Consider the following 25889-nt stretch of genomic DNA (forward strand, 5'->3'; position numbering starts at 1 on the left):
TGATATTGATGATGGTATATCGAGCTTAATGTCCAAGTTTGCAGACGATAAAAAGGTTGGTAGAGTTGTTAAGGACACTACTGACACTATGCTGCTGCAACAGGATCTGGAAAGGTTGAGCAGATGGGCTGAGAGGTGGCAAATGAAGTTTAACATTGACAAATATAAAGTACTACATATGGGAAACGGTAACCCCAGAGCAAAACGTATCAACTCTGTGGTATTACATTGACAGTGGTAGAGAATGAAAAGGACCTGGGGGTAATTGTGCAGGCAGATATGAAGTTCTCTGAGCAGTGCAGACTGGCTGCAAGAGTAGCTCATGGTGTCTTGTCAATGATATACCGGAATTTTTCTAGCACGGATAAGGAAGTGATTGTTCCCTTGTATAAGGCAATGGTCAGGCCACACCTTGAGTACTGTATACAAGTCTGGAGGCCTCATTTCAAGAAGGATGTAGAGCTGCTGGAACGAGTACAGAGAAGGGCAACAAGATTACTGAATGGAACAAAGGGTTGCTCTTATGAAGAAAGGCTTAAGTTTTGCAAATTACAGTGTCTGGAGACTAGTCACCTGCATTGGTGATCTGACTGAGGTGTATAAAGCCTTGAATAGTGTGAGCATGCTCAATGCTGATGGGATTCTTCCTCTTGCTTAGAATAATCACCTGAGAGGGCATAAATTCAAATTGAGGAAAGGCAGATGTACGATAGATGTGCAGAAATTTGCTTTTAGCCACAGGGTAGTTGGTTGTTGGAACAGACTTCCATCCCTTGTTGTGGAAGTTGATAGCCTAAAATAAATTTAAGGCTCAGCTGGACAGGTATTTTGAACAAACAGAGGAGTGAAATGGAAGTGTGTGTGTGTGTGTTTTTTTTTTTTTTTTTTGGTTGATGCTGCATAAGCTTTCTTTCTTGCATCATATTAGCATTAGCATTAGCATTAGTAGAGGCATTTGATGCCTCTACTAATGCTAATGCTAATCTCGACTACCAACATCAAAGTTTGGAATAGATGCTAGTAGACAGCAAAGTCAATCCAGTTTGTCATGCACATCAGTTATGACATGTATATACAATAGTTGCCGTCAGGCTCATATTATTCTGATAAGCGTTCTGTTTTGTAAAATTTTCCAATTTGAATCTTCGCAAAAATCACATTAATCTTCTCCAACAGTAAATTGGGATTTTTTTTAACCAACACCATGACACAGTTCAGTATACAAGATATCAACAGTATTACTTAATCCTTTGTAAACATTTTACCTGGCTGCTACATTGGAAGCACTTCATAACATTAGATTGCACTGTAATGTCAAATACCAGGGTATATTTTCATCATGAAAGTTTTAATTTTTGCCATTATTTTATTTGATGGCAGTTCACTATGAACAAAACATGGTGCAATGGCAATAGCTTGGGAGATCAAAATTGAGAGTAGGTTTGTGCTATAGGCATAATGACTCTGATGAGTATAATAAGAAAATGTACAGGGAAATAGAGTGGGCCAGTAAATCAGAGAGTCTTATAATGGGGGATTTTATTGACTGGAATTTGGGGGCTAGTCACTCACACACTAGCAAGGCTTTTGTGGATTTATTGAATTATTGTTTTCTACATCAGCATGTTCAGGAGGCAACTAAAGGGAGTAATACTCTTGATTTGATTATCAGTAGTGATTCTTCATGCATTAAGAATCTGCAGATAAATGAACCACTAGGTGGCAGTGATCACAGTGTGCTGAAGTGGGATTTACTCAAAGAGGTAACTACCATAAGTGGTAAAGGGAAGGGTTATTGCTTTCGTAAAGGCGACTACGATGGACTGAGACAGTATTTAAATTCTATACAGTGGGACCAACTGATGATGTTACCAACAGCAAATTCAAAATGGGAAGCATTCAAAGAACTTATCTTGGAAGCTACTAGGCTTTACATACCAACTAAGAAATATTGTTCAAGGTTTAGGCCTAAATGGATGTCAGATGAACTAATGAGACATATGGCAGAGAAGAAAAAAAGCATGGGATACATACAAATTAACACGTGACACAGAAGCCTATGATTAATACAAGTTGATCTGTAACCAAGTTACAAAGGTGGTGAGACAGGCGAAGGCAGATTACGAGAAATCTTTGGCAAAGGATGCAAAGAAAAACAGCAAAGAGTTCTTTACTTATGTAAACTCTAGAAGGAAGGGGATGAATCAGATTGGTCCACTTCATATCGATGGGTCAACTGTTGATGATCCTGCTCAGGTAGCTAACAAACTAAATGAATACTTTGCATCGACATTCACACATGAGGAGTTATTCAGTGAGATTAATGCCAGAGGTGTATTCAACTCTGTCAGTAAGCTAGAGAATCATGTAATAACTGAGAGTAAAGTGGACTTGAAATTGTTGAAGATAAACACAAGAAAGGCACCTGGGGTGGATGTGATCTATCCAGTTATATTAAAGGAGGCAGCAAAGGAAGTAAGCAAACCCTTAGCCATAATTATAAGAGCTTCCTTGCACTCAGGGGAGATACCATGGACTGGAGATGTGCAAATGTGACCCCAATTGACAAAGGAGGATCAAAGGCTGACACAAGTAATTATTGACCTGTGAGTTTAACTTCTGTTCCCGGAAAATTAATGGAGGCACTGGTTAAAGAAGCACTGCAGAATCATCTAGACAAGACTTCAGTTATAGCTCGGACACAGCATGGTTTTGTTAAGGGGAAGTCTTGCCTGACCAATTTGATTGGATACTATGATGCAGTCACAAAAGAACTGGATGCAGGGAATAACTTTGATATTATATACTTGGATCTTAGATAGGCTTTTGATATGTTGCACATGGAAGACTGCTGCACAAATTGGAGCAGTGTGGCAGTGGAGGTAAATTGCTGCTATGGATAAAGGGGTGGTTGAGATGGAGAAGACCGAGAGTGGTAATCAATGGACACTGCTCATCTTGGACTAATGTTATTAGTGGAGTCCCTCAGGGTTCAGTATTGGGTCCGTTATTGTTTTCGGTATTTATAAATGATATTGATGATGGTATATCAAGCTTAATGTCCAAGTTTGCAGACGATACAAAGGTTGGCAGGGTTGTCAAGGACACTACTGACACTATGCTGCTGCAACAGGATCTGGAAAGGTTGAGTAGATGGGCTGAGAGGTGGCAAATGAAGTTTAACATTGACAAATGTAAAGTGGTACTCTGTGGTACTACACTGACAGTGACAGAGAATGAAAGGGACCTGGGGGTGGTAATGCAGGCAGATATGAAGTTCTGTGATCAGTGCAGACGGGCTGCAAGAGTAGCTCATGGTGTATTGTCGATGATATATAGGAATTTTTCTAGCAGGGATAAGGAGGTGATTAGTCCCTTGTATAAGGCAATGGTCAGGCCACACCTAGAGAACTGTATACAGGCCTGGAGGCCTCATTTCAAGAAGGATGTAGAGCTGCTGGAACGAGTACAGAGAAGGGCAACAAGATTAGTGAATGGAACAAAGGGGGTTCTCTTAAGAAGAAAGCCTGAAGTTTTGCAAATTACAGTGTCTGTAGACTAGGCACCAGTGAGGTGATCTGATAGAGGTGTATAAAGCCTTGAATGGTTTGAGCATGTTCAATGCTGATGGGATTCTTCCTCTTGCTCAGAATAATCACCTGAGAGGGCATAAATTCAAATTTAGGAAAGACAGATGTAGGATAGACGTGCGGAAATTTGCCTTTAGCCAGCGGGTGGTTGGTTGGTGGAATAGACTTCCATCCCTTGTTGTGGAAGTTGATAGCCTAAATAATTTTAAGGCTCAGCTGGAGAGGTATTTCGAACAAACAGAGGGGTGAAGTGGAAGTGGTTATTTTTTATTTTTTATTTATTTATTTTTTTTTTTTGGCTGATGCTGCATAAGCTTGCTTTCTTGCATCAAATGCCTCTACTAATGCTAATGCTAACCCATTCACTAGTTACTCTTTAGTACTATAATAGTAATTTATTTTTTCCTTTGTTTTTTTTCCAATACAATCTCTTTTAAATGATTCAGTATTAATAAAATTGTCTCCTTTCAGTTGAACTACATGATGTCTTCAAATCTTCTGCATTCATCTTCCTTATAATAGAAATGTAAGTATTTTTATGGTGGCCATAACAGCTCAACAGAAAAATACTTCAAGAGAAGTATTTTTCTTTTTATTATTATTGTTGTTGTAATGTATTATATTATTATTATAATTATTATTATTGAAATTAGTTGAAAAAAAGAAGCTCACAAGATTAAATAATCTGTAAAATAAGTTGAAAATCAGGATTGAATTTTTATATATAAAAAAAACTGTGTGTGTACTCTGTACACATGAAAGATGTTTTACGTTAAAACACCATTGACGAAAATTAGAACCGTTTTAAAAATCGAACAAATCCAGAACTGAAGTCACGAACAGAGTCACGAATTCAGTGTTTGGCTCATTCGTGATATATCTACAATGGAGTGCTTGTTACCCAGCAGCCAAGTGATACTTACAACGATTGTGTATATTTCTCCCAACAGTGATATACAGGATATAATTGACTTCATTCATTTCGTTTTGCTGCTGTACTCAATTCAAGGTGCATCATTGTTAAAGAAAGATTTATGGTTGTTTGTTTGTTATTCGGTTTTTAGGAGCATTAGCAACTAAGGCCATATTGCTCTGGGAATATGCAGTGGTCATTCCCTGACCTTTCCGCATCCTCCGTATTTGGTGGTAACGGGCTCGAACCCCAGTCTAATCAAGAAGCGTGTGCTACGCACTGCTGCTCATTCCCACCTGGCTACGGAGGCGCCCTAAAAAAAAGATTTATGTAAAATACCTATGATCACTAGCGGCGATTTCAACGTTACTTCAAACTGGAAGAAAGTAAACTGTTAATTAACTTACCTGCAAGAAATGTTTGATCCCACAAATCCCTCAATTTCCACTGCAAGATCAGGTACATCAATTGATGCTGTTTTTAAGAGGTTTTTAGATTGCAGTCACAAGTATACATCTCTTACTTGAGTTATCATAAATCCATTGTATCTTGTCTTCCACCTGAAATTATGGAAATTTGCTAATGATGAATAAAATATTTACAATACAAAAGCTCTTATTTCGTGGCCAAGATGTGCAAATCAAAATACCTAAAAGAAATGCGAAAATTATAAAATTAACGGAAATGACGTCATTTGACGCCATTTCCGTTAAGGTTACTAATCATTAATAAATAAGGTTATTAATGGAAATGACATCATTTCCACATGCAAAATCATGACAAATTGGTTTTACTACAGGCCGAAATTTAGTAGGCACCACCAAAGATATTTTCACATCAAAAAACAATATTTACATTGAATTTTTAAAAATAATGATTAGTTATAAACTTTTTCCACTGCTCATATACATTATATGATCAAAGTATGTGGGCGCTCTATGAATATTTTGCACGCTATACCAGAAGTCCTCTGTGCATTCATGTTGGCTCAGACATTAGTAGCAGTATTAGTAGTGGCATATGATTCAAGGAAGCAGGTTCACACAGTATCAGCTAAAAAAAAAACTTACACACATAATTTGTTTATCCCCTCCAATAATTTGTCTAATATTCCTTAAATTTATTCAAACTACTCAGTTCCACAGCACCTGATGGAAGTTTGTTCTAAAAATCGATTACCCTCTCCGAGTGAAAAAAAAATTTTATCCATCTATCCTGCAACCTTCCTTTTTAAATTTATATCCCCTTATCTGCATCCTATGAGAAAGAATGAGGATTCCATCAGCATTTAGTTTACTCAGCCCACTTAAAGCCTTAAGCACTTCACTCAGGTCTCCTCACACGTGCCTAGTTTTTAGGTGCTGCAATTTCAGAGCTGAAGTCTTCCTTGGTAAGCATATTCTTTTGTCCCCTTGACTAATATCTGGGAGAGGGTTTTTTTTTTTTTTTTTGGCTGATGCTGAATAAGCTTGCTTTCTTGCATCATATGCCTCTACTAATGCTAATGCTAATGCTAATATTATTGCTCTTTGCTACACATTCCAGCTGATCCCTATCCTTCCTAAAATGTCTTCCAGACATGTATGCATTATTCAAGATGTGCCATAACCATCATCTTATACATTGAGATAATCACCTTGTACCTGCTAGCAAAATTCCTGTATATCATTGACAGAAGCCTATGAATTGTCCTAGCAGCCTCTCTACATTGCTCAGAGAACTTCAAGTTGGATTGTAGCCTTAAGGCTGTTTCATTCTCTACTACTACAAGTTTTGTACTGTCCAGTTGATTTGTTATTCTAGGATTATTGCTAACTACATGCAGTATTTTTCATTTATCAAAGTTAAACTTCATTTGCACCTCTCAGCGCATCTGCCTAATTTTTCTGTCTTTTTTGGTAGCATTCCCTTATTCCTGTGATTACTCTCCCTGCCAACCTTTGTATCATCAGCAGACTTAGACATTAAACTTTATATGCCTTCATCAATATCGTTAATAAATATTGAAAGCAGTAAAGTGCCCGGCACTGAATCCTGCGGGACTCCACCTACAACATTAGTTCATGATGAGCAGTGGCCATTAATAACCATTCTGTCTCCTGCCACTCAAGCATCTCTTTATCCATAGCAGTGACTTTCCACACTGTGCAAAAGATGTACAGCAGTCTTTTATGTGGAACAGTGTCAAAAGCTTTACTGAAAATGTGATGTGAGAATTATTTTTTGCATTCAGTCCCTTTGCGATATGTTATACTAGCTAATCAGATTGGTCAGACAGGATCTCACCTTAACATATCCGTGCAGTGATTACCATATAAGTATATTCCTGTCAAGATGATCTTCCATTACTTCTTTAACCATTATTTTCCCTGGAACAAAAGTCAAGCCCTTTGGTCCACCTTTGTGAATAAAGATACTATTTGCATATATCTAGTATCTAGGGACTTCCCCTGAATCCAAAGCCTCTTATAATTATGATTTGTTTATTTCTCTTGCTGCTTCTTTTGATGTAATTGGATAGATTCCATTGGCCCCAGGTGCTTTATTTACTTTTAGTTTCAGCAGTTTCTCTTTCTCCTTCATGTTTCCTCTCAATTTTAACATATCATGCAATTTATGTTGACATACCAATATGAAAATTTTGGGTCTATCCATGCAGCATGCAGCCACCATACCACATTGAAGTCAGTGTGGTACGGTGGCTGCATGCTATTTCAATAACCATTCTGTGTATGTTACTGTGACTCCTCTGAAAATCCTCTGTATCATGTGTTATTCAAAGATGCAAGATTAGATGGTACTTCAGTGAAATATAGGTCTGGACAGCCTCACAAACTCATTGAATATGTCTAATGAACCATAAAAGGGTAGTTTATGCCCAACACATGTCATCTGTGAAAAACACTGCACAGCAGTTCCAAGAGTGTTCTTACTTTATATAGCCTATTCTCTTACTCTACTAGAAGTATTTCCTTTGGCTACCAGACCTGCAAATGTTTAATGTGGAAGTATTTTTAAGATGCCATTTAGTTGTGGCTCTCCATACTAAAATAAATCAGATTTTTATCCTGGCACCAGTGTGACCTTATGTATCAGATCCATTTTTTTCTTTTTTATTTCTAGAAAAATTTCTTGGTTATTATGAATTCCACAATGTACACTTGAATTTCAATTTGTTGGCTGTGTTCTAGTTACCGATTAATCATGTTTTATAAGAAATGGAATTCTGAGTGCTAGAAACACTCACACCTGAGCTGAAGAAAGCCCACCTACAATCGTTAGTACTCATTATTAACATAGCTTTTCCTTTAATTTTATTCCTGGAGACAGTCTTATTGGCGCTTATTTCTTACAAGCAAAGATTTTGGGAATGGCATCCCTACAATTTCTGCAGAACAATATGTGAGAATTATCAGAAGACATTGAAAATCAGTAGAGAATGTAGCTTATACATTCTCTACTGATTGGTGCACCAATCTGCTTTTCTCCTGATGTTTTTTCTGACTTTTTAAATACAATAACTGACGAATTGGATGGAATGTCCATGTATAATGATTACTCATGATCATCTAACTTCACATCTTTATATTATTTTGTGTTATGTCATGTGAATTCTATAGATTATTTTATTAGCATTAGCATTAGTAGAGGCATATGATGCAAGAAAGCAAGCTTATGCAGCATCAGCCAAAAAAAAAAAAAAAAACCCTACCATTTCACCCCTCCATTCGTTCCAAATGCCTCTTCAGCTCATCGTTAAATTTATTTAGGCTATTAGCTTCCACAACAAAAGGTGGACGCCTGTTCCACCAATCAACTACCCGCCGGCTAAAGGCAAATTTCCGCACCTCTATTCTACAACTATCTTTCCTCAATTTGAAACTGTACCCCTTCAGGCTCTTAGTCTAAGCAAGAGGAAGAATCCCATCAGCATTCAGCTTGCTCAACCCATTCAAGACCTTATACACTTCAATCAGATCATTTCACAGGTGCCTACTCTACAAGCGCTGTAATTTGCAGAAGCTTTCTTGGTAAGAGCACCCTTTGTTCCCCTCACCAACCTTGTTGCCCTTCTTTGTATTTGTTCTAGCCACTCTACATCCTTCCTAAAATGAGGCCTCCAGACCTGTACACAGTACTTTAGGTGCGGCCTCACCATTGCCTTGTATAACGGGATAGTCACCTCCCTATCCCTGCTAGCAAAATTCCTATATATCATTTAAAGTGGTCACAAAGGAACTGGATGCAGGGAATAACTTTGATATCATATATTTGGATCTTAGAAAGGCTTTTGATACTGCTGCACAAATTGGATCAGTGTGGCATTGGAGGCAAATTGCTGATATGGGTAAAGGGATGGTTGAATGGGAGAAGACAGAGAGTGGTAATCAATGGACACTGCTCTTTGTGGACTAATGTTATTAGTGGAGTCCCTCTGGGTTCAGTGTTGGGTCCATTGTTGTTTTCTGTATTTATTAATGATATTGATGATGGTATATCAGGGTTAACGTCCAAGTTTGCAGACGATATAAAGGTTGGCAGGGTTGTTAATGACACTAATGACAGTATGCTGCTGGAACAGGATCTAGAAAAGTTGAGCAGATGGATTCAGAGATAGCAACTGAAGTTTAACATTGACAAATGTAAAGTACCACATATGGGGAGCAGTAACCCCAGAGTAATATATCAACTGTGTGATACTACATTGACAGTGTTAGAGAATGAAAAGGACCTGGGGGTAATTGTCCAGTCAGATATGAAGTTTTCTCAGTAGTGCAGACGGTGTGCAAGAGTAGCTCATGGTGTCTTGTCAATGATATACAGGAATTTTTCTTGCAGGGATAAGGAGGTGATTAACCCCTTGTATAAGGCAATGGTCAGGCCACACCTTGAGTACTGTATACTGGTCTTGAGGCCTTATTTTAGGAAGGATGTAGAGCTGCTGGAGCGAGTGCAGAGAAGGGAAACAAGATTAGTGAATGGAACAAAGGGTTGCTCTTATGAAGAAAGGCTTAAGTTTTGCAAATTACAGTGTCTGGAGACTAGGCATGTGCAAGGTGATTTGATTGAGGTGTATAAAGCCTTGAATGGTTTGAGCAGTCTCAATGCTGATGGGATATTTCCTCTTGCTCAGAAGAATCGCCTGAGAGGGCATAAATTCAAATTGAGGAAAGACAGTTGTAGGATAGATGTGCAGAAGTTTGCCATGGTTGATTGCTGGAACAAACTTCCATCTCTTGTTTTAGAAGTTGATAGCTTAAATAGATTCAAGGCAGAACTAGACAAACATTTAGAGTGAGTGGATGGGTGAAATTAGAAGATTTTTTTATTTTTTTTGGCTGATGCTATATAAGCTTACTTCTTGCATCATGTGCCTTTTCTATCATGTGCTAATGCTAATATATGAAAGGGAACATTCCAATAGGAATTTTGTTTCCAAGCCAGTGTAACTTTTTTGATCCCACTGTTGTTTTGTATATTTATCAATGATATTGATGAAGGTATATCAGGCTTAATGTCGAAGTTTGCAGATGAAACAAGGGTTGGCAGGGTTGTTAATGACAGTGATAGCAGTGTGCTATTGCAACAGGATCTAGAAAATTTGGGCAGATGGGCTCAGCAGTGGCAACTGAAGTTTAACATTGACAAAAGCAAAGTACTGCATATGGGTAAAAGTGACCCAAGAGAAACATACCAACTGTGTTGTTACTACACTTGGAGAAGTTAAGAAAGGCTTAACTTCTACAAATTGCAGAAGTTGGAGACTAGGCACCTGCGAGATGATCTGATTGAGGTGTATAAGGCCTTGAATGGGTTGAGCACACTGAATTCTGATGGAATTCTTCAGCTTGCTCAGATTACAAACCTGAGGGGGCATAAATTCAAATTGAGGAAAGGCAGATGTGCTGAAATTTGCCTTTAGCCAGTGGGTGGTTAATTGCTAGAACAAATTTCCATCTGTTGTTGTGAAAGTTGATAGCTTAAATAAATTGAAGGAGAAATTATTATTATTATTATTATTATTATTATTAGCCATATGGTACAAGGAAGCCTGAGGCTTATGCTGCACCAGCCAAAAAAAAAAAAAAAATTCCCGAGTTACCCCCTGAGAAAGAAAGAAGAGAGAGGAGGAGAGAGAGAGAGAAAGGGAGAGAGAGAAGTACAAAGGAATCACCAAGAAAGAGAACAATGATGATATCCAGCTCAGGACCCTGGGTTTGCCAAGCCCATACTCACCAGATGTGAGCCCCCGGGGTTTGACAAACTTTTATAGGGAATGGTTGTGTGAAATTTTTTTTTTCTTTTTGCCTCACATGCCCGTATTATTGTTACTATCCTCACAGAAAGCTTACAAAGGGAAACCTACAGATGAAATCACCACTCAACCCCAGGGGCTCACATCTGGTGAGTATGGGCTTGGCACAGGTCCTGAGCCTCAGGCTTCCTTGCACCATATGGTTCATAATAATAATAATAATAATAATAAGTGTAGAGTCTAACAATAGCTCAGAAAGAGGGAGAAAAGGGCCTGATAGACTTGATAAAGCAATAGAAAACAGCGATAGTTAACCTGATGGATTACTTCGAGAACAACACAGCACCACTCCACCAGGCCATAAGGAAGAGCCTCAGGCTTCCTTGCACCATATGGTTCATAATAATAATAATAATAATAATAATAAGTGTAGAGTCTAACAATAGCTCAGAAAGAGGGAGAAAAGGGCCTGATAGACTTGATAAAGCAATAGAAAACAGCGATAGTTAACCTGATGGATTACTTCGAGAACAACACAGCACCACTCCACCAGGCCATAAGGAAGATAGATAAGTGGTATACTTCACTCAGCCTAAGCAAGGAGCCTCCTCCCACCCAGACAGCATAAGAAACAAGGCTAGAAAGATGGGCAAAGAAAACCTCCATGGCAGATACTACAAGGACCTCCATCAAGATCACATCGATAACATTGCTTCCAATGCATGTCTCAAAAGTGGGATGCTCTTCCCTGCGACTGAAGGATGCATGCTGGCCATCCAAGACCAGGTAATCAACACCAGAAACTATAGAAAATACATCGCAAAGGAGCCCGGAATGTAGTAGTAGTAGTAGTAGTAGTGGCATGTGATGCAAGAAAGCAAATGTATGAGCTTATGCAGCATCAGCCAACAAAAAAAAAAAAAAATCACACCATTCCCTCCAAATGCCTGTCCAGTTCCTCCTTAAATTTATTCAACCTATCAACCTCCACAACGACAGATGGAAGTTTGTTCCAGCAATTAACCACCCGCTGGCTAAAGGCAAATTTCCGCACATCTAATCTACATCTGTGTTTTCTTAATTTGAATTTATGTCCCCTTAGGTTCGTAATCTGAACAAGTGGAAGGATCCCATCAGAATTCAGTGTGCTGAACCCATTCAGATCACTGCGCAGGTGCCTAGTCTCCAGTCACTGCAATTTGCAGAACTTAAGCCTCTCTTGATAAGAGGATCCCTTCATTCCCCTCACCAATCTTGTTGCCCTTCTCTGTACACACTCAAGTAAATCTACATCCTTCCTAAAATGAGGCCTCCAGACCTGTACGCAGTACTCAAGGCGTGGCCTGATCATTGCCTTATACAGAGGGATAATCACCTCCTTTTCCCTGCTGGCAAAATTCCTATATATCATTGACAAAACCCCATGACCTGCCCTGGCAGCCTGTCTGCATTGCTCAGAAAACTTCATATCTGCCTGCACAATTACTCCCAGGTCTTTTTCATTTTCTACCACCTTAAGTGTAGTGCCACACAGTTGGTACGTTTCTCTGGGGTTACTTCTACCCAAATGCAGTACTTTGCATTTGGCAAGGTTAAACTTCAGTTGCCACTTCTTAGCCCATCTGCCCAAATTATCTAGATCCTGTTGCAGTAGCACACTGCCATTACTGTCATTAACAACCCTGCCAACCTTTGTATCATCTGCAAACTTCGACACTAAGCCTGATATACCTTCATCAATATCATTGATAAATATACAAAACAACAGTGGACCTAACACCGAATGCTGTGGGACTCCACTAATAACATTAGTCCAAGAAGAGCAGCATCCATTGATTACCACCCTCTGTCTTCTCCCACTTAACCATCCTTTTATCCATTGTAGCAACTTACCCTTAATACCATTCTGCTCCAATTTGTACAATAGTCTTCCATGTGCAACAGTGTCAAAAGCTTTCCTGAAATCTAAATATATGATATCAAAATTATTTTTTGCATCCAGTTCCTTTGTAACCACATCATAATATCCTATCAAATTTGTCAGACAAGACTTTCCCTTAACAAACCCATGCTGTGTCTGAATTATTGCTGCGGTCTTGTCTAGATGATCCTGCAATGCATCTTGCATGTGTCAGGTGACACATGTCGATGATGCCATCTGGTCTCAAAAACGATCCAACACATCACAGGGGGATGCAAGGTGATCATCACCCAGACTGAGTATGCTCGTAGACACAACTACGTAGCCAGGATAATACACAACTACGTAGCCATCAGAAGCTATCAAGGAAATACAAGTTGACCAAAGAAAGTGTACCATACTACAAGTACGAACCCCAAGCAGTACTAGAGTCCCCAACCCACAAACTGTACTGGGACTGCACCATAGTAACGGATGAGACCATCCCTCACAACAGACTGGACATAACCTTGTGGACCAGATGGAAAAGGCTACCTACCTGATTGACATAGCAGTGCCCAACACTGGCAATGTCCAGAAAACCCATGAGAAAAAAATTCGGAAGTACACGAACCTGAGACATGAGGTCAAGGAGATGTGGCACATGCAAGAAGTAATGACCATCCCGATCATTGTGTCAACCACTGGTATGGTGCCAAAGACTCTACATAGCAGCTTAGCAGCAAATAGGTCTCCCAGAGAGCACCTACATGGAACTCCAGAAAGTCGCAATCCTGAACATCTGTAGGATAATCAGAGTTCCTCGACCAGTAGTAACACCAGACATTACAACCACCCTGTGTACTTGGTAGCAGTACCTGTCACAGAGTGGAATTCCCCAATCAGGGGGAGTAATAATATAGAGCAACAATAATAATAATGATTGTGTGAAATTGTTTTTTTTTTTTTTTTTTTGGCTCATGCTACATAAGCACATACATTTGCTTTCTTTCATCACATGCCTTCATTACTCGACTGCTACTATTGTATATGAATTTTACTGTTCAGTAATTAATTTTTAATTTGCTTAATCTTGAAAGAAGTGGATAGCTCATGATCTCACCATAGCTTGGAGAATGAAGAGGTAGTGACTTTTGCTATTTCTAGAAATACAAGCCAGTAAGGTTATAAGAAGCTCAATGGCTAGATAAGCTTGTGAATTATTAAGCAAATACAAAAGGAAAAATAGTTTAGTAACTCGAGTGCCACATTTATATTTAAAAACTTAGGAAAGAAGGAGAATTTAGTCATACTCTTCAGATTTTATGGGATGTCTTTTATATCTGAGGATTGAATTTTATTAATATTACATGACCAGGTAAAGGACTATTGTCCCAGGGCACCCTCTCATAACATTAAGCTGTTTGAGGATATATTAGTAAATACCAAATCCAGAACCTGTTGATTATGTGTTGGATGACGTACAGTTTTTGTAACATATTCACTTGTGACAAACTACTTTCAACGTGTAATTTGAGTTTCACATGTTGGCAGAGGATGGTTAAAAGCACATACATTTTATGGTGGATAGTTTAAATTAGCAACTAAAATAATTCACAAGATAAAACACAGTAAATATCGCTTCATCAATCATTAGCTGAAAATAAACATTAATAATATTAAGGTGATATACACTGGGTTGGCTTTTCATTAGCAAAACCCCCTTGTGAAGGAAGGGACTGATTTGTGATGCTGGTGAAGGCTCAGAGTTGCAAACATAACATTGTAGTTTGCACATGTAGCAATTGGTCTTTGAGTGTCTGTGAGGAAGAATAGATCCGCATCTAAATCTTTCAGAACTTTGAACAAGGATTGATTGTGGGGGCAAGATATGCAGGTGCCAGTGTCTTGACAACTGCCAACATGGTTAAGTGCTCCCATTCTGTGGTTTCATGTCTCAACAGCAATCAAACAAATAGCCGAAGTTCACATGTGGGACAGCTATGTGTAGTTGATGCTTATAGTGAGTGTGGTGTGTCTCGTAACACAGCAGCAATGCAGCAATGCAGCACACTGGCCCAGCTAACCACCCAGTACAATGTAGGAATAGCAAGGCCAATTTCTACATGAACTGTATACTGGACATTACCTAGTAATGGCAGTTAATGGGTACCTGTGTATGCTGTGAGACACAAGAACCTGCACCTTGACTAGGCATATCAGCACCAATGTTGGACCACTGATGTTTAGAAATCTGTTGCCTAGTCTGATGAATCCCAGTTCAAACTGGGATTCATCAGACTAGGCAACTGATGGGCATATCCACATTTGGAGAATACAATGAGGCTACGGAACCTGGATGCACCATTGTTGTTTGGCAGGCTGGAGGTGGTGGTGTTATAGATTGAGGACTCTTTTCCTGACATTAGCATTAGAATTAGTAGAGGCATATGATGCAAGAAAGCAAGCTTATAGAGCATCAGCCAAAAAAAAAAAAAAAAAAACCTTCCCATTTCATCCATCTGGTTACTTCAAATGTTTGTCTACTTCAGTCTTAATTTTTTTTATTTAAGCTATCAACTTCCACAACAACAGATGGAAGTCTGTTCCAGCAATCAACTATCCACTGGCTAAAGGCAGACTTCTGTACATCTATTCTACAATTGTCTTTCCTCAATTTGAATCTATTCCCCCTCAGGTTCTTAATCTGAGCAAGCAGAAGTATCCCATCAGCATTGAGCCTGCTCAAACCATACAAGGTCTTCTACACCTCAATCTGATCATCTCACAGGTGCCTAGTCTCCAGATACTGCAACTTCCCTCACTGCCTCCTTCAGTATAACTGGCTAGATTCCATCTACCCCAGGTGCCTTTTTTATGTTTAACTTCAACAATTTCTCCTCCCCTTTGCTCTCTGTTATTACAGAATCATTTAGCTCCCTATTAGAGTTTAGTAAACTTCTGTCCTCCCCTTCCTTACAGAATTCCTCATGTGTGAATGTAGATGCAAAATACTCATTCAGTTTGTCAGCTATCATATCCTGGTCCTCTGATCACCGTTAATCAACATCTCGATGGGACTGCCTACATTTATATTATTGTCAACCTAGTACACACCTTCATGATGACAGTGTATCCAGACAACTCTAGTGTCTGTAAGCAAGATAATATACTATGCCACGATGACCAGCAAGTTGCCAATTGGCTTCAGAAACATGACAATGAATTGAATTCTCTGTTCTCCTGTGGCCTCTCAACTTACCTGATCTCAACCCAATTGAGCATGTTTAAGACTTACTGGAAAAAGACATTCAATACCACAACCGTCTACCTGATAGAGTGCTGATTAGAGATTATCTACATACCAGTTAAAATTTTGAGCTGCTGGGAACGGATACGTTTTTGAAAAATTTTGCCATTTTATTTACCTGGTTAGTATATTAAATTTTATTCTATAAATAGCTTTATAATCTTAGTCACATTCATTAATTTATTTTTAAACTAATAAATGTGACTTGGTGCGAATATCATATCTCGTGACTTTGTACTGTAGTGTGTGGTGGGGGAATTTTAGTGTCTTAATTATGGTAAATTGGTATCTCAAAAGTTCAATGACATAGGTTGGCATTAATAGATAATTTTATTAGCTATTATAATTAACTTATAACTTTACAAGCATAACGGTATAGAGTAAACTTGATATCGGAATATATATTTAATAACGTAAGCTTTATAGAATAATAAGTATTATTGCTGTATAATCAGTGCATTGTGTTATTATTGCATTTAAGTGTATTACTTTACAATAATATTCTCAGTTAAATTCAATTTGAGCAGAAATAATGCCTCAGACCAGAGCAGCAAAGCAAAGGGCTCAAATTTGTGGAAGTGCTGTAACTTTCAAGAGAACTGAGGGAGGCAGTTCCCCCTTCAAATCATGGCCTCACGGAATGTACTACTTGTTGGATGATTGTGAAGCTATCTGGAAGAGGACATGATACAGTTAAGGGGAATGTCTTTGCATGTGATGATGTGCGGAGTGTGAGGATGTTGGGCTTGAAAGCAACATTTTGATAGACATTTATGAGCGCTTAAAGAACAAGATGGTTGTTCTCGAAGGAATTACGATAGAGGGGGGGTCCATCAGGACCCCCTCTATCGTAATTCCTCTCAGCTGCCCATCTCAATGTGAAAGAGCTAGCACTTGCAAATCAGACAACACAGTGGCAACCTGGAAGGCAGAATGTGCTGTTTCCACAGGAGGTAACTATTGTCGGGGAAACAGGAAACACATTGTGCAAGGAGGATAGGTGGAATACGACCAGAGTTAGGGTTAAATTTGAGAGTGTCTGCCCAGACAAGACAGGAAGGAGTACACGATGAGAGCCTTGTTAATCAACTTGCCCCTGGAAAGAGTGTGCAAGACTCATAGAGTAAAATGTTTCCTCTTTTGAATATGGAGAATACAGTGTATACAGAAAGGACAGACAAGACAGGAGGGGAGGGGGTTATGCTCTTAGTTAAGAAACACATAAAATCTAAGGAAGCGCATCCGAATGATATGGGTGGGCAGTGCAATGTTGATTCAGTTTGGTGCGACATAAGGACTGGGAAAGCAAAAATGACTATGATGAGTACAGCAAGCAACTGTACAGAGAAATAGAGTGGGTCAGTAAATCAGAATATCTTATAATGAGATATTTTAATTTTCCAGATATTGACTGGAATTTGTAGGTTGGATTCACACACTAGCAAGACGTTTGTCAAGATATTGGAGGACTGTTTTTTATAGCAGCATGTTAGAGAGCCAACAAGAGAGAGAAATAATCTTGATCTGATTATCAGCGGTATTCGTCATGCATTAAGAATCTGCAGATAAAAGGACCACTAGGTGGCAGTGATCACAGTGTAGTGATGTGGGATTTACTTAAAGATGTAACTACCATAAAGGGTAAGGGAAAGGGTTTTGGCTTTTGTAAATGGGACTACAGTGGTCTCAGACAATTTTTAAATTCTATACAATGGGACCAACTAATGTTACCAACAACGAATTCTAAATGGGATGCATACAGGGAAATAAACATAGAAACTACTAGGCTTTTCATACGAACTAAGAAATCAATTCAAGGCTTATATGTAATTGGATGTTAACTAATCTAATGAGGTACGTGGAAGAGATGAAAAATGCATGTGATGTATATAAATTAACTGGTGATACTGAAGTCTGTGGTAGATATAAACTAGTCTGTAATTGAGTCACAAAGGAGGTTAGGCAAGCGAAGGCAGATTACAAGAAGTCTCTGGTAAAGAATGTGAAAAAAATCAGCAAAGACTTCTTTACTTATATTAACATTATATAAGGAAGGAGCTCAATCACATTGATCCACTTGATATCGATGGTTTAACTGTGGATGATCCTGCTCGGGTTGCTGACAGATTAAATAGATATTTTGTATCTAAAATTCACATATGAGGAATTCATTAGGGAGGGGGATGCCAAATGTTTATTCAACTCTAACAGGGAGCTCAATGATTTTGTGATAATTGAGAGGAAAGTGGAAGAGAAATTGTTAAAGATAAAAAAAGGCGCATCTGGAGATGATGGGAGCTTTCCAGTTATATTAAGGGAGGCAGCCAAGGAGGTAAGCAAACCCTTAGCCATAATTATGAGACCATCTTTGGATTCTGGCCAGGTCCCTGTGGACTGGAGAGGTTCAAATGTATCCCCGATTCACAAAGAGGGATCAAATGGTGATGTTGGTAATTACAGACTTGTAATTACCAACTGAGTCACTGGTTAAAGAAGTAATGTAGGATCTTTAGACAAGAGTGCATTTGTATGGCAGTCACAGCATGGATTTATTAAGGGATGATCTTGTCTGACTAATCTGATTATATACTATGATGCAATAACAAAGGAATTGGACACAAAAAATAATATCCTATATATGGATTTCAGGAAAGTTTTCGATACTGTTGTATATAAGACTGCTGTATGAACTGGAGCAATAAGGCATTAAGGGAAAGTTACTGCTATGGATAAAGGCATGGTTCGATGGGGGAAGACAGAGAGTGGTTATCAGTGGGCACAGCTCTTCGTGGATTAACATCCTTAGTCGAGTCCTACAGGATTTGGTGCGGGGCCCCATTGTTCTGTTTATTATATTGCATATTGAAGTATTTATTAATGATATTGATGAGGTTATATTAGGCTTATTGCCTTAAGTTTGCAGATGATACAAAGGGTGGCTGTTATTGTTATTTGGTTTTTTTTTAGAAGCATTAGCAACTAAGGCCATATTGCTCCAGGAATATGCGGTGGTAATTCCGTGACCTTTCTGCATCCTCCGTATTTGGTGGTACAAAGGGTGGCAGCATAGTTAATAACAGTAATGAAGGTTTGCTTTGAAAGTAATTTTCAAAGGATTGTCTGAGCTCAGTGCCAATGGGGGTCTATATCTTGCGCAAACTATGCACATGAGGGGGCATAAATGCAAATTGAGGATGGACAGTTGCTAAATTGATGTATGGATGTTTGCTTTAGCCAGCAGGCGGTTGATTGTTAGAACAAACTTCCATCTGTTGTTGTGGAAGTTAGCTTAAATAAATTCATGGAAGAACTAAACAAACTATTGGAGCGAATGGATAAGTGAATGGGAAGTTGGGTTTTTTTTTTTTGGCTAATGCTGTATAAACTTAATTTCTTGTATCATTTGCCACTACTAATGTTAATGCTGCTGCAACAAGTCTAGAAAAATTTGGCAGATTGACTGAGAAATGGCAATTGAAGTTTATCATTTATTATAAGTTTATATATGGATAGCAGTAATCTCATATGTAGAGTAGCATATCAACTGTATAGTACTACACTCAGGGTAGTGGAAAATGAAAAGGACCTGGGGATAATTGTACATTTTAATATGAAGTTCTCTGACAGGCTACCAGCACAGCTCAAGGTAGTTTTGTCATCGATATACCGGAATTTTGCTAACAGGGATAAGGAAGTGATTATCCCATTTGATAAGGCAATGGTCAGGGCACGCCTTTAGTGTTGCATACAGGTCTAGGGCCACATTTTAGGAAGGATGCAGAGCTGCTAGAATGGTTACAGAGAAAGGCAATGAGATTGATGAGAGGGAACACAGGGATGATTGACTGGGAGAAGACAGAGTGGTTAATCTGGAGATAAGCACCTGCGAGGCGATCTGATTGAGATGTTTAAGACTTTGAATAGCTTGTGCAAACTCAATGCTGATGGGATTCCTCTCTTGCTCAGACTGTGGATTCCTCTCTTGCTCAAACAACACATCTATTCTGCAAAACCATACTTTCTCAAATTGAGAAAGGATGGTTTTGCAGAATAGATATGTGTGGAAGTTTGCCTTCAGCCAATGGATGGTTGGTTGCTGGAACAGGCTTCTATCTGTTCCTGTGGAAGTGGATAGTTCGAATAAATTGAAGGAAAACTAGACAAACTATTAGAGGAAATTCATAGGTGAATTGGTTTTTTTTTTTTTGACTGATGCTGTAATAAGATTTCTTTTTTGCATCATTTGCCACTATTGATAATAATACTAAATACTAATGTGTGGGTATTACTGGGTGCAACGGATGGGCAGCATGTGTCTACTAAAAGATACCCTTCAACATTTTATGGTGTCCATGCTATGTATGGGCTGTATTACGGGCAAAAGGTGGCCTCACAAGGTATTAAGTAGGTGTTGCTAATGCAAAGCCAAAATAGTATATATTGCTGTAGCATTCAATAAAAGTAACTTCATAAACTTCAGATTTTAAAAGAGCAGTCAACAATTTTAAAAGAACACTTAATGAGGGAAAGAAAAGCTCCACCACCACCCTTTTTATTATTTAGAATCATATTATAGAACCTATAATGGGAGAAAATTGGCTGTATTTACATATAGCCACATTTCATTAAGACATATCACATTGAAATCCTCTAATTCAGTTATTTTATTATTTGTACTGTTTTGCTCCAGAATTTTTATCCTCAGAAAAATATACACGGAAGATTTGTAACATTTGGAGAATTCGCAATAGTTGATCTACCAAGAGGTAGAACACATTCTTTAAGTTGACCACTTCCTGAAGCATACTTACTATTTCCAGGGAAGATAAGAAAATAGCAACATTTGACACCGGCAATTTGTGCAGAATTAACACCAGTTTATGGAGATCCTGGGGTCTTTTTTTACACCTCATCAAGCAAACTGATTGATGACTGACCTTTGGATTAAGTATTCCTATTGACTTGTGCCACTTTACATTTCAAATAGGATCTGATTTTTCCTGCAGAACATCCCCTGAAGTTAGATTTGGGGAACTTTGTTTCCATGCAATAAACATATTTGACAGCAATTGGCAGCCAAGGATGGTAAGCCTTTGCTCAGTGAATGAAGATTGAATAATTCTTCACATCAGTAACGTAGCATAATTATCCAGATGATGTGGATATCCGGTTGAAGAGTAGCATATTAAAAGCAGGAAACAAAAATGGCACAAACTTTTAAACATTTAAACAGAATTCAAAATTAATTAGACATATAAAAGGTATGAGCAACAGTTACTAGGCTGCAAGTAGCACTGCATGTATGGTGCCACTATTAGTAGTCATGACATAAGTGATTCAGATGGGACCAAAATTGTTGGGAGCCAATGTGGCCAAAACTTGCCAGTCTGGCCCTGTTCATAGTCACTGCTTTTAAATCTTTCAGCTGATAACTCCTCTGAACATCTTTAGAAGTTAGCTATACTGTGTATTTTATTGATTTCTATTATGAATGTAAATGCATTTTATTATCCATTAATTTCTATTTTATAATGGTATTTTAGATGCAGGAATGGAGAACTCTTTGATTATCTTACTAATGTTGTGAGTTTTTCAGAAAAGAAAACAAAGTGAGTATTATTTGAAAATTTTTTATCTTGTAAATTCTTAAACAGTTGGGCATTATGTACATGACACACATTGAACACTATGTTAAATGTAGTGATTCTTCATGCATTAAGAATCTGCAGATAAATGAACCACTAGGTGGCAGTGATCACAGTGTGCTGAAGTGGGATTTACTCAAAGAGGTAACTACCATTAGGGGTAAAGGGAAGGGTTATTGCTTTTGTAAAGGCGACTACGATGGACCGAGACAGTATTTAAATTCTATACAGTGGGACCAACTGATGATGTTACCAATAGCAAATTCAAAATGGGAAGCATTCAAAGAACTTATCTTGGAAGCTACTAGAGTTTACATACTAACTAAAAAATATTGTTCAAGGTTTAGGCCTAAATGGATGCCAGATGAACTAATGAGACATATGGCAGAGAAGAAAAATGCATGGGATACATACAAATTAACATGTGACACAGAAGCATATGATAGATACAAGTTGATCTGTAACCAAGTTACAAAGGAGGTTAGGCAGGCGAAGGCAGATTACGAGAAATCTTTGGCAAGGAATGCAAAGAAAAACAGCAAAGAGTTCTTTACTTATGTAAACTCTAGAAGGAAGGGGATGAATCAGATTGGTCCACTTGATATCGATGGGTCAACTGTCGATGATCCTGCTCAGGTATCTAACAAACTAAATGAATATTTTGCATCGACATTCACACATGAGGAATTAATCAACGAGGGGAATGCCAGAGGTGTATTCAACTCTAGCAGTAAGCTACAGAATCTTGTAATAACTGAGAGTAAAGTGGAGGAGAAATTGTTGAAGATAAACATAAGAAAGGCACCTGGGGTGGATGGGATCTATCCAGTTATATTAAAGGAGGCAGCAAAAAAAAAAAAAAAAAAAAAAAAGGAAGTAAGCAAACCCCTAGCCATAATTATGAGAGCTTCCTTGGACTCAGGGGAGGTACCCATGGACTGGAGATGTGCAAATGTAACCCCAATTCACAAGAGAGGATCAAAGGCTGACACAAGTAATTATAGCCCTGTGAGTTTAACTTCTGTTCCTGGAAAATTAATGGAGGCACTGGTTAAAGAAGCACTGCAGGATCATCTAGACAAGACTTCAGTTATAGCTCGGACACAGCATGGTTTTGTTAAGGGGAAGTCTTGCCTGACCAATTTGATTGGATACTGTGATACAGTCACAAAAGAACTGGATGCAGGGAATAACTTTGATATTATATACTTGGATCTTAGAAAGGCTTTTGATACTGTTGCACATGGAAGACTGCTGCACAAATTGGAGCAGTGTGGCATTGGAGGCAAATTGCTGCTATGGATAAAGGGGTGGTTGAGGTGGAGAAGACAGAGTGGTAATCAATGGACACTGCTCATCGTGGACTAATGTTATTAGTGGAGTCCCTCAGGGTTCAGTATTGGGTCCATTATTGTTTTCTGTATTTATAAATGATATTGATGATGGTATATCAAGCTTAATGTCCAAGTTTGCAGATGATACGAAGGTTGGCAGGGTTGTCAAGGACACTACTGACACTATGCTGCTGCAACAGGATCTGGAAAGGTTGAGCAGATGGGCTGAGAGGTGGCAAATGAAGTTTAACATTGACAAATGTAAAGTACTACATATGGGAAACAGCAACCCCAGAGCAACATATCAACTCTATGGTACTACACTGACAGTGGTAGAGAATGAAAGGGACCTGGGGGTGGTTGTGCAGGCAGATATGAAGTTCTCTGAGCAGTGCAGACGGGCTGCAAGAGTAGCACATGGTGTATTGTCAATGATATATAGGAATTTTTCTAGCAGGGATAAGGAGGTGATTATTCATTAGCATTAGCATTAGTAGAGGCATTTGATGCAAGAAAGCAAGCTTATGCAGCATCAGCCAAAAAAAAAAAAAAAAAACCCACTTCCACTTCACCCCTCTGTTCGTTCAAAATACCTGTCCAGCTGAGCCTTAAACTTATTTAGGCTATCAACCTCCACCACAAGGGATGGCAGTCTGTTCCACCAACCAACCACCCGCTGGCTAAAGGCAAATTTCCGTACGTCTATCCTACATCTGTCTTTCCTCAATTTGAATTTATGCCCTCTCAGGTGATTTTTCTGAGCTAGAGGAAGAATCCCATCAGCATTGGGCATGCTTAAACCATTCAAGGCTTTATACACCTCTATCAGATCACCTCGCTGGTGCCTAGTCTCCAGACACTGTAATTTGCAAAACTTAAGCCTTTCTTCGTAAGAGCACCCCTTTGTTCCATTCACTAATCTTGTTGCCCTTCTCTGTACTCGTTCCAGCAGCTCTACATCCTTCTTGAAATGAGGCCTCCAGACCTGTATACAGTACTCTAGGTGTGGCCTGACCATTGCCTTATACAATGGAATAATCACCTCCTTATCCCTGCTGGAAAAATTCCTGTATATCATTGACAATACTCCATGAGCTACTCTTGCAGCCCATCTGCACTGCTCAGAGAACTTCATATCTGCCTGCACAATCACCCCCAAGTCCCTTTCATTCTCTACCACTGTCAGTGTAGTACCACAGAGTTGATACGTTGCTCTGGGGTTGCTGTTTCCCATGTGTAGTACTTTACATTTGTCAATGTTAAACTTCATTTGCCACCTCCCAGCCCATCTGCTCAACCTTTCCAGATCCTGTTGCAGCAGCAGCATAGTGTCAGTAGTGTCCTTGACAACCCTGCCAACCTTTGTATCATCTGCAAACTTGGACATTAAGCTTGATATACCATCATCAATATCATTTATAAATACAGAAAACAATAATGGACCCAACACTGAGCCCTGAGGGACTCCACTAATAACATTAATCCACGATGAGCAGTGTCCATTGATTACCACTCTCTGTCTTCTCCCCCTCAACCACCCCTTTATCCATAGCAGCAATTTGCCTCCAATGTCACACTGCTCCAATTTGTGTAGCAGTCTTCCATGTGCAACAGTATCAAAAGCCTTTCTAAGATCCAAGTATATAATATCAAAGTTATTCCCTGCATCCAGTTCTTTTGTGACTGCATCATAGTATCCAATCAAGTTGGTCAGGCAAGACTTCCCCTTAACAAAACCATGCTGTGTCTGAGCTATAACTGAAGTCTTGTCTAAATGATCCTGCAGCGCCTCTTTAACCAGTGCCTCCATTAATTTTCCTGGAACAGAAGTTAAGCTCACAGGTCTATAATTACTTGTGTCAGCCTTTGATCCTCCTTTGTGAATTGGGGTCACATTTGCACATTTCCAGTCTATGGGTACCTCCCCTGAATCCAAGGAAGCTCTCATAATTATGGCTAAGGGTTTGCTTACTTCCTTTGCTGCCTCCTTTAATATAACTGGATAGATCCCATCCACCCCGGGTGCCTTTCTTGTGTTTATCTTCAGCAGTTTCTCCTCCACTTTACTCCCAGTTATTTCAAGATTCTGTAGCTTACTGGTAGAGTTGAATACACCTCTGGCATTCCCCTTGCTGAATAACTCCTCATGTGTGTGAATGTCGATGCAAAATATTCATTTAGTTTGTTAGCTACCTGAGCAGGATCATCAACAGTTGACCCATCAATATCAAGTGGACCAATCTGATTCATCCCCTTCCTTCTAGAGTTTACATAAGTAAAGAACTCTTTGCTGTTTTTCTTTGCATTTCTTGCCAAGGATTTCTCGTAAACTGCCTTCGCCTGCCTAACCTCCTTTGTAACTTGGTTGCATATCAACTTGTATCTATCATAGGCTTCTGTGTCATGTGTTAATTTGTAAGTATCCCATGCATTTTTCTTCTCTGCCATATGCCTCATTAGTTCATCTGACATCCATTTTGGCCTAAACCTTGAACAATATTTCTTAGTTGGTATGTAAAGCCTAGTAGCTTCCAAGATAAGTCCTTTGAATGCTTCCCATTTTGAATTTGCTGTTGGTAACATCATCAGTTGGTCCCACTGTATAGAATTTAAATACTGTCTCAGTCCATCGTAGTCACCTTTACGGAAGCAATAACCCTTCCCTTTACCCCTAATGGTAGTTACCTCTTTCAGTAAATCCCACTTCAGCACACTGTGATCACTGCCATCTAGTGGTTCATTTATCTGCAGATTCTTAATGCATGAAGAATCACTGCTGATAATCAAATCAAGAGTATTACTCCCTCTAGTTGCCTCCCGAACATGCTGATGTAGAAAACAATCATCCAATAAATCCACAAAAGCCCTGCTAGTGTGCGAGTAACCAGCCCCCAAATTCCAGTCAATATCTGGGAAATTAAAATCTCCCATTATAAGACTC

At 38.9% G+C, this 25889-nt stretch overlaps 1 protein-coding gene across 1 annotated transcript in view; it reads left to right on the top strand.

The window, feature by feature from the left end:
* Positions 1-25889, top strand: part of LOC150085942 (phosphorylase b kinase gamma catalytic chain, skeletal muscle/heart isoform-like) — a 301197-nt gene that overhangs the window by 52018 nt on the left and 223290 nt on the right. The window contains exons 4-5 of the mRNA XM_090374747.1: positions 4062-4116; positions 21513-21578. Of these exons, the coding sequence (XP_090230873.1) occupies positions 4062-4116; positions 21513-21578 (121 nt within the window). The remainder of the gene's footprint in view (positions 1-4061; positions 4117-21512; positions 21579-25889) is intronic.

Source organism: Mastigoproctus giganteus, chromosome 5 (genome assembly GCF_048544385.1).
Source record: "Mastigoproctus giganteus isolate SK-2022 chromosome 5, ASM4854438v1, whole genome shotgun sequence".
Classification (NCBI taxonomy): Eukaryota; Metazoa; Arthropoda; class Arachnida; order Uropygi; family Thelyphonidae; genus Mastigoproctus; species Mastigoproctus giganteus.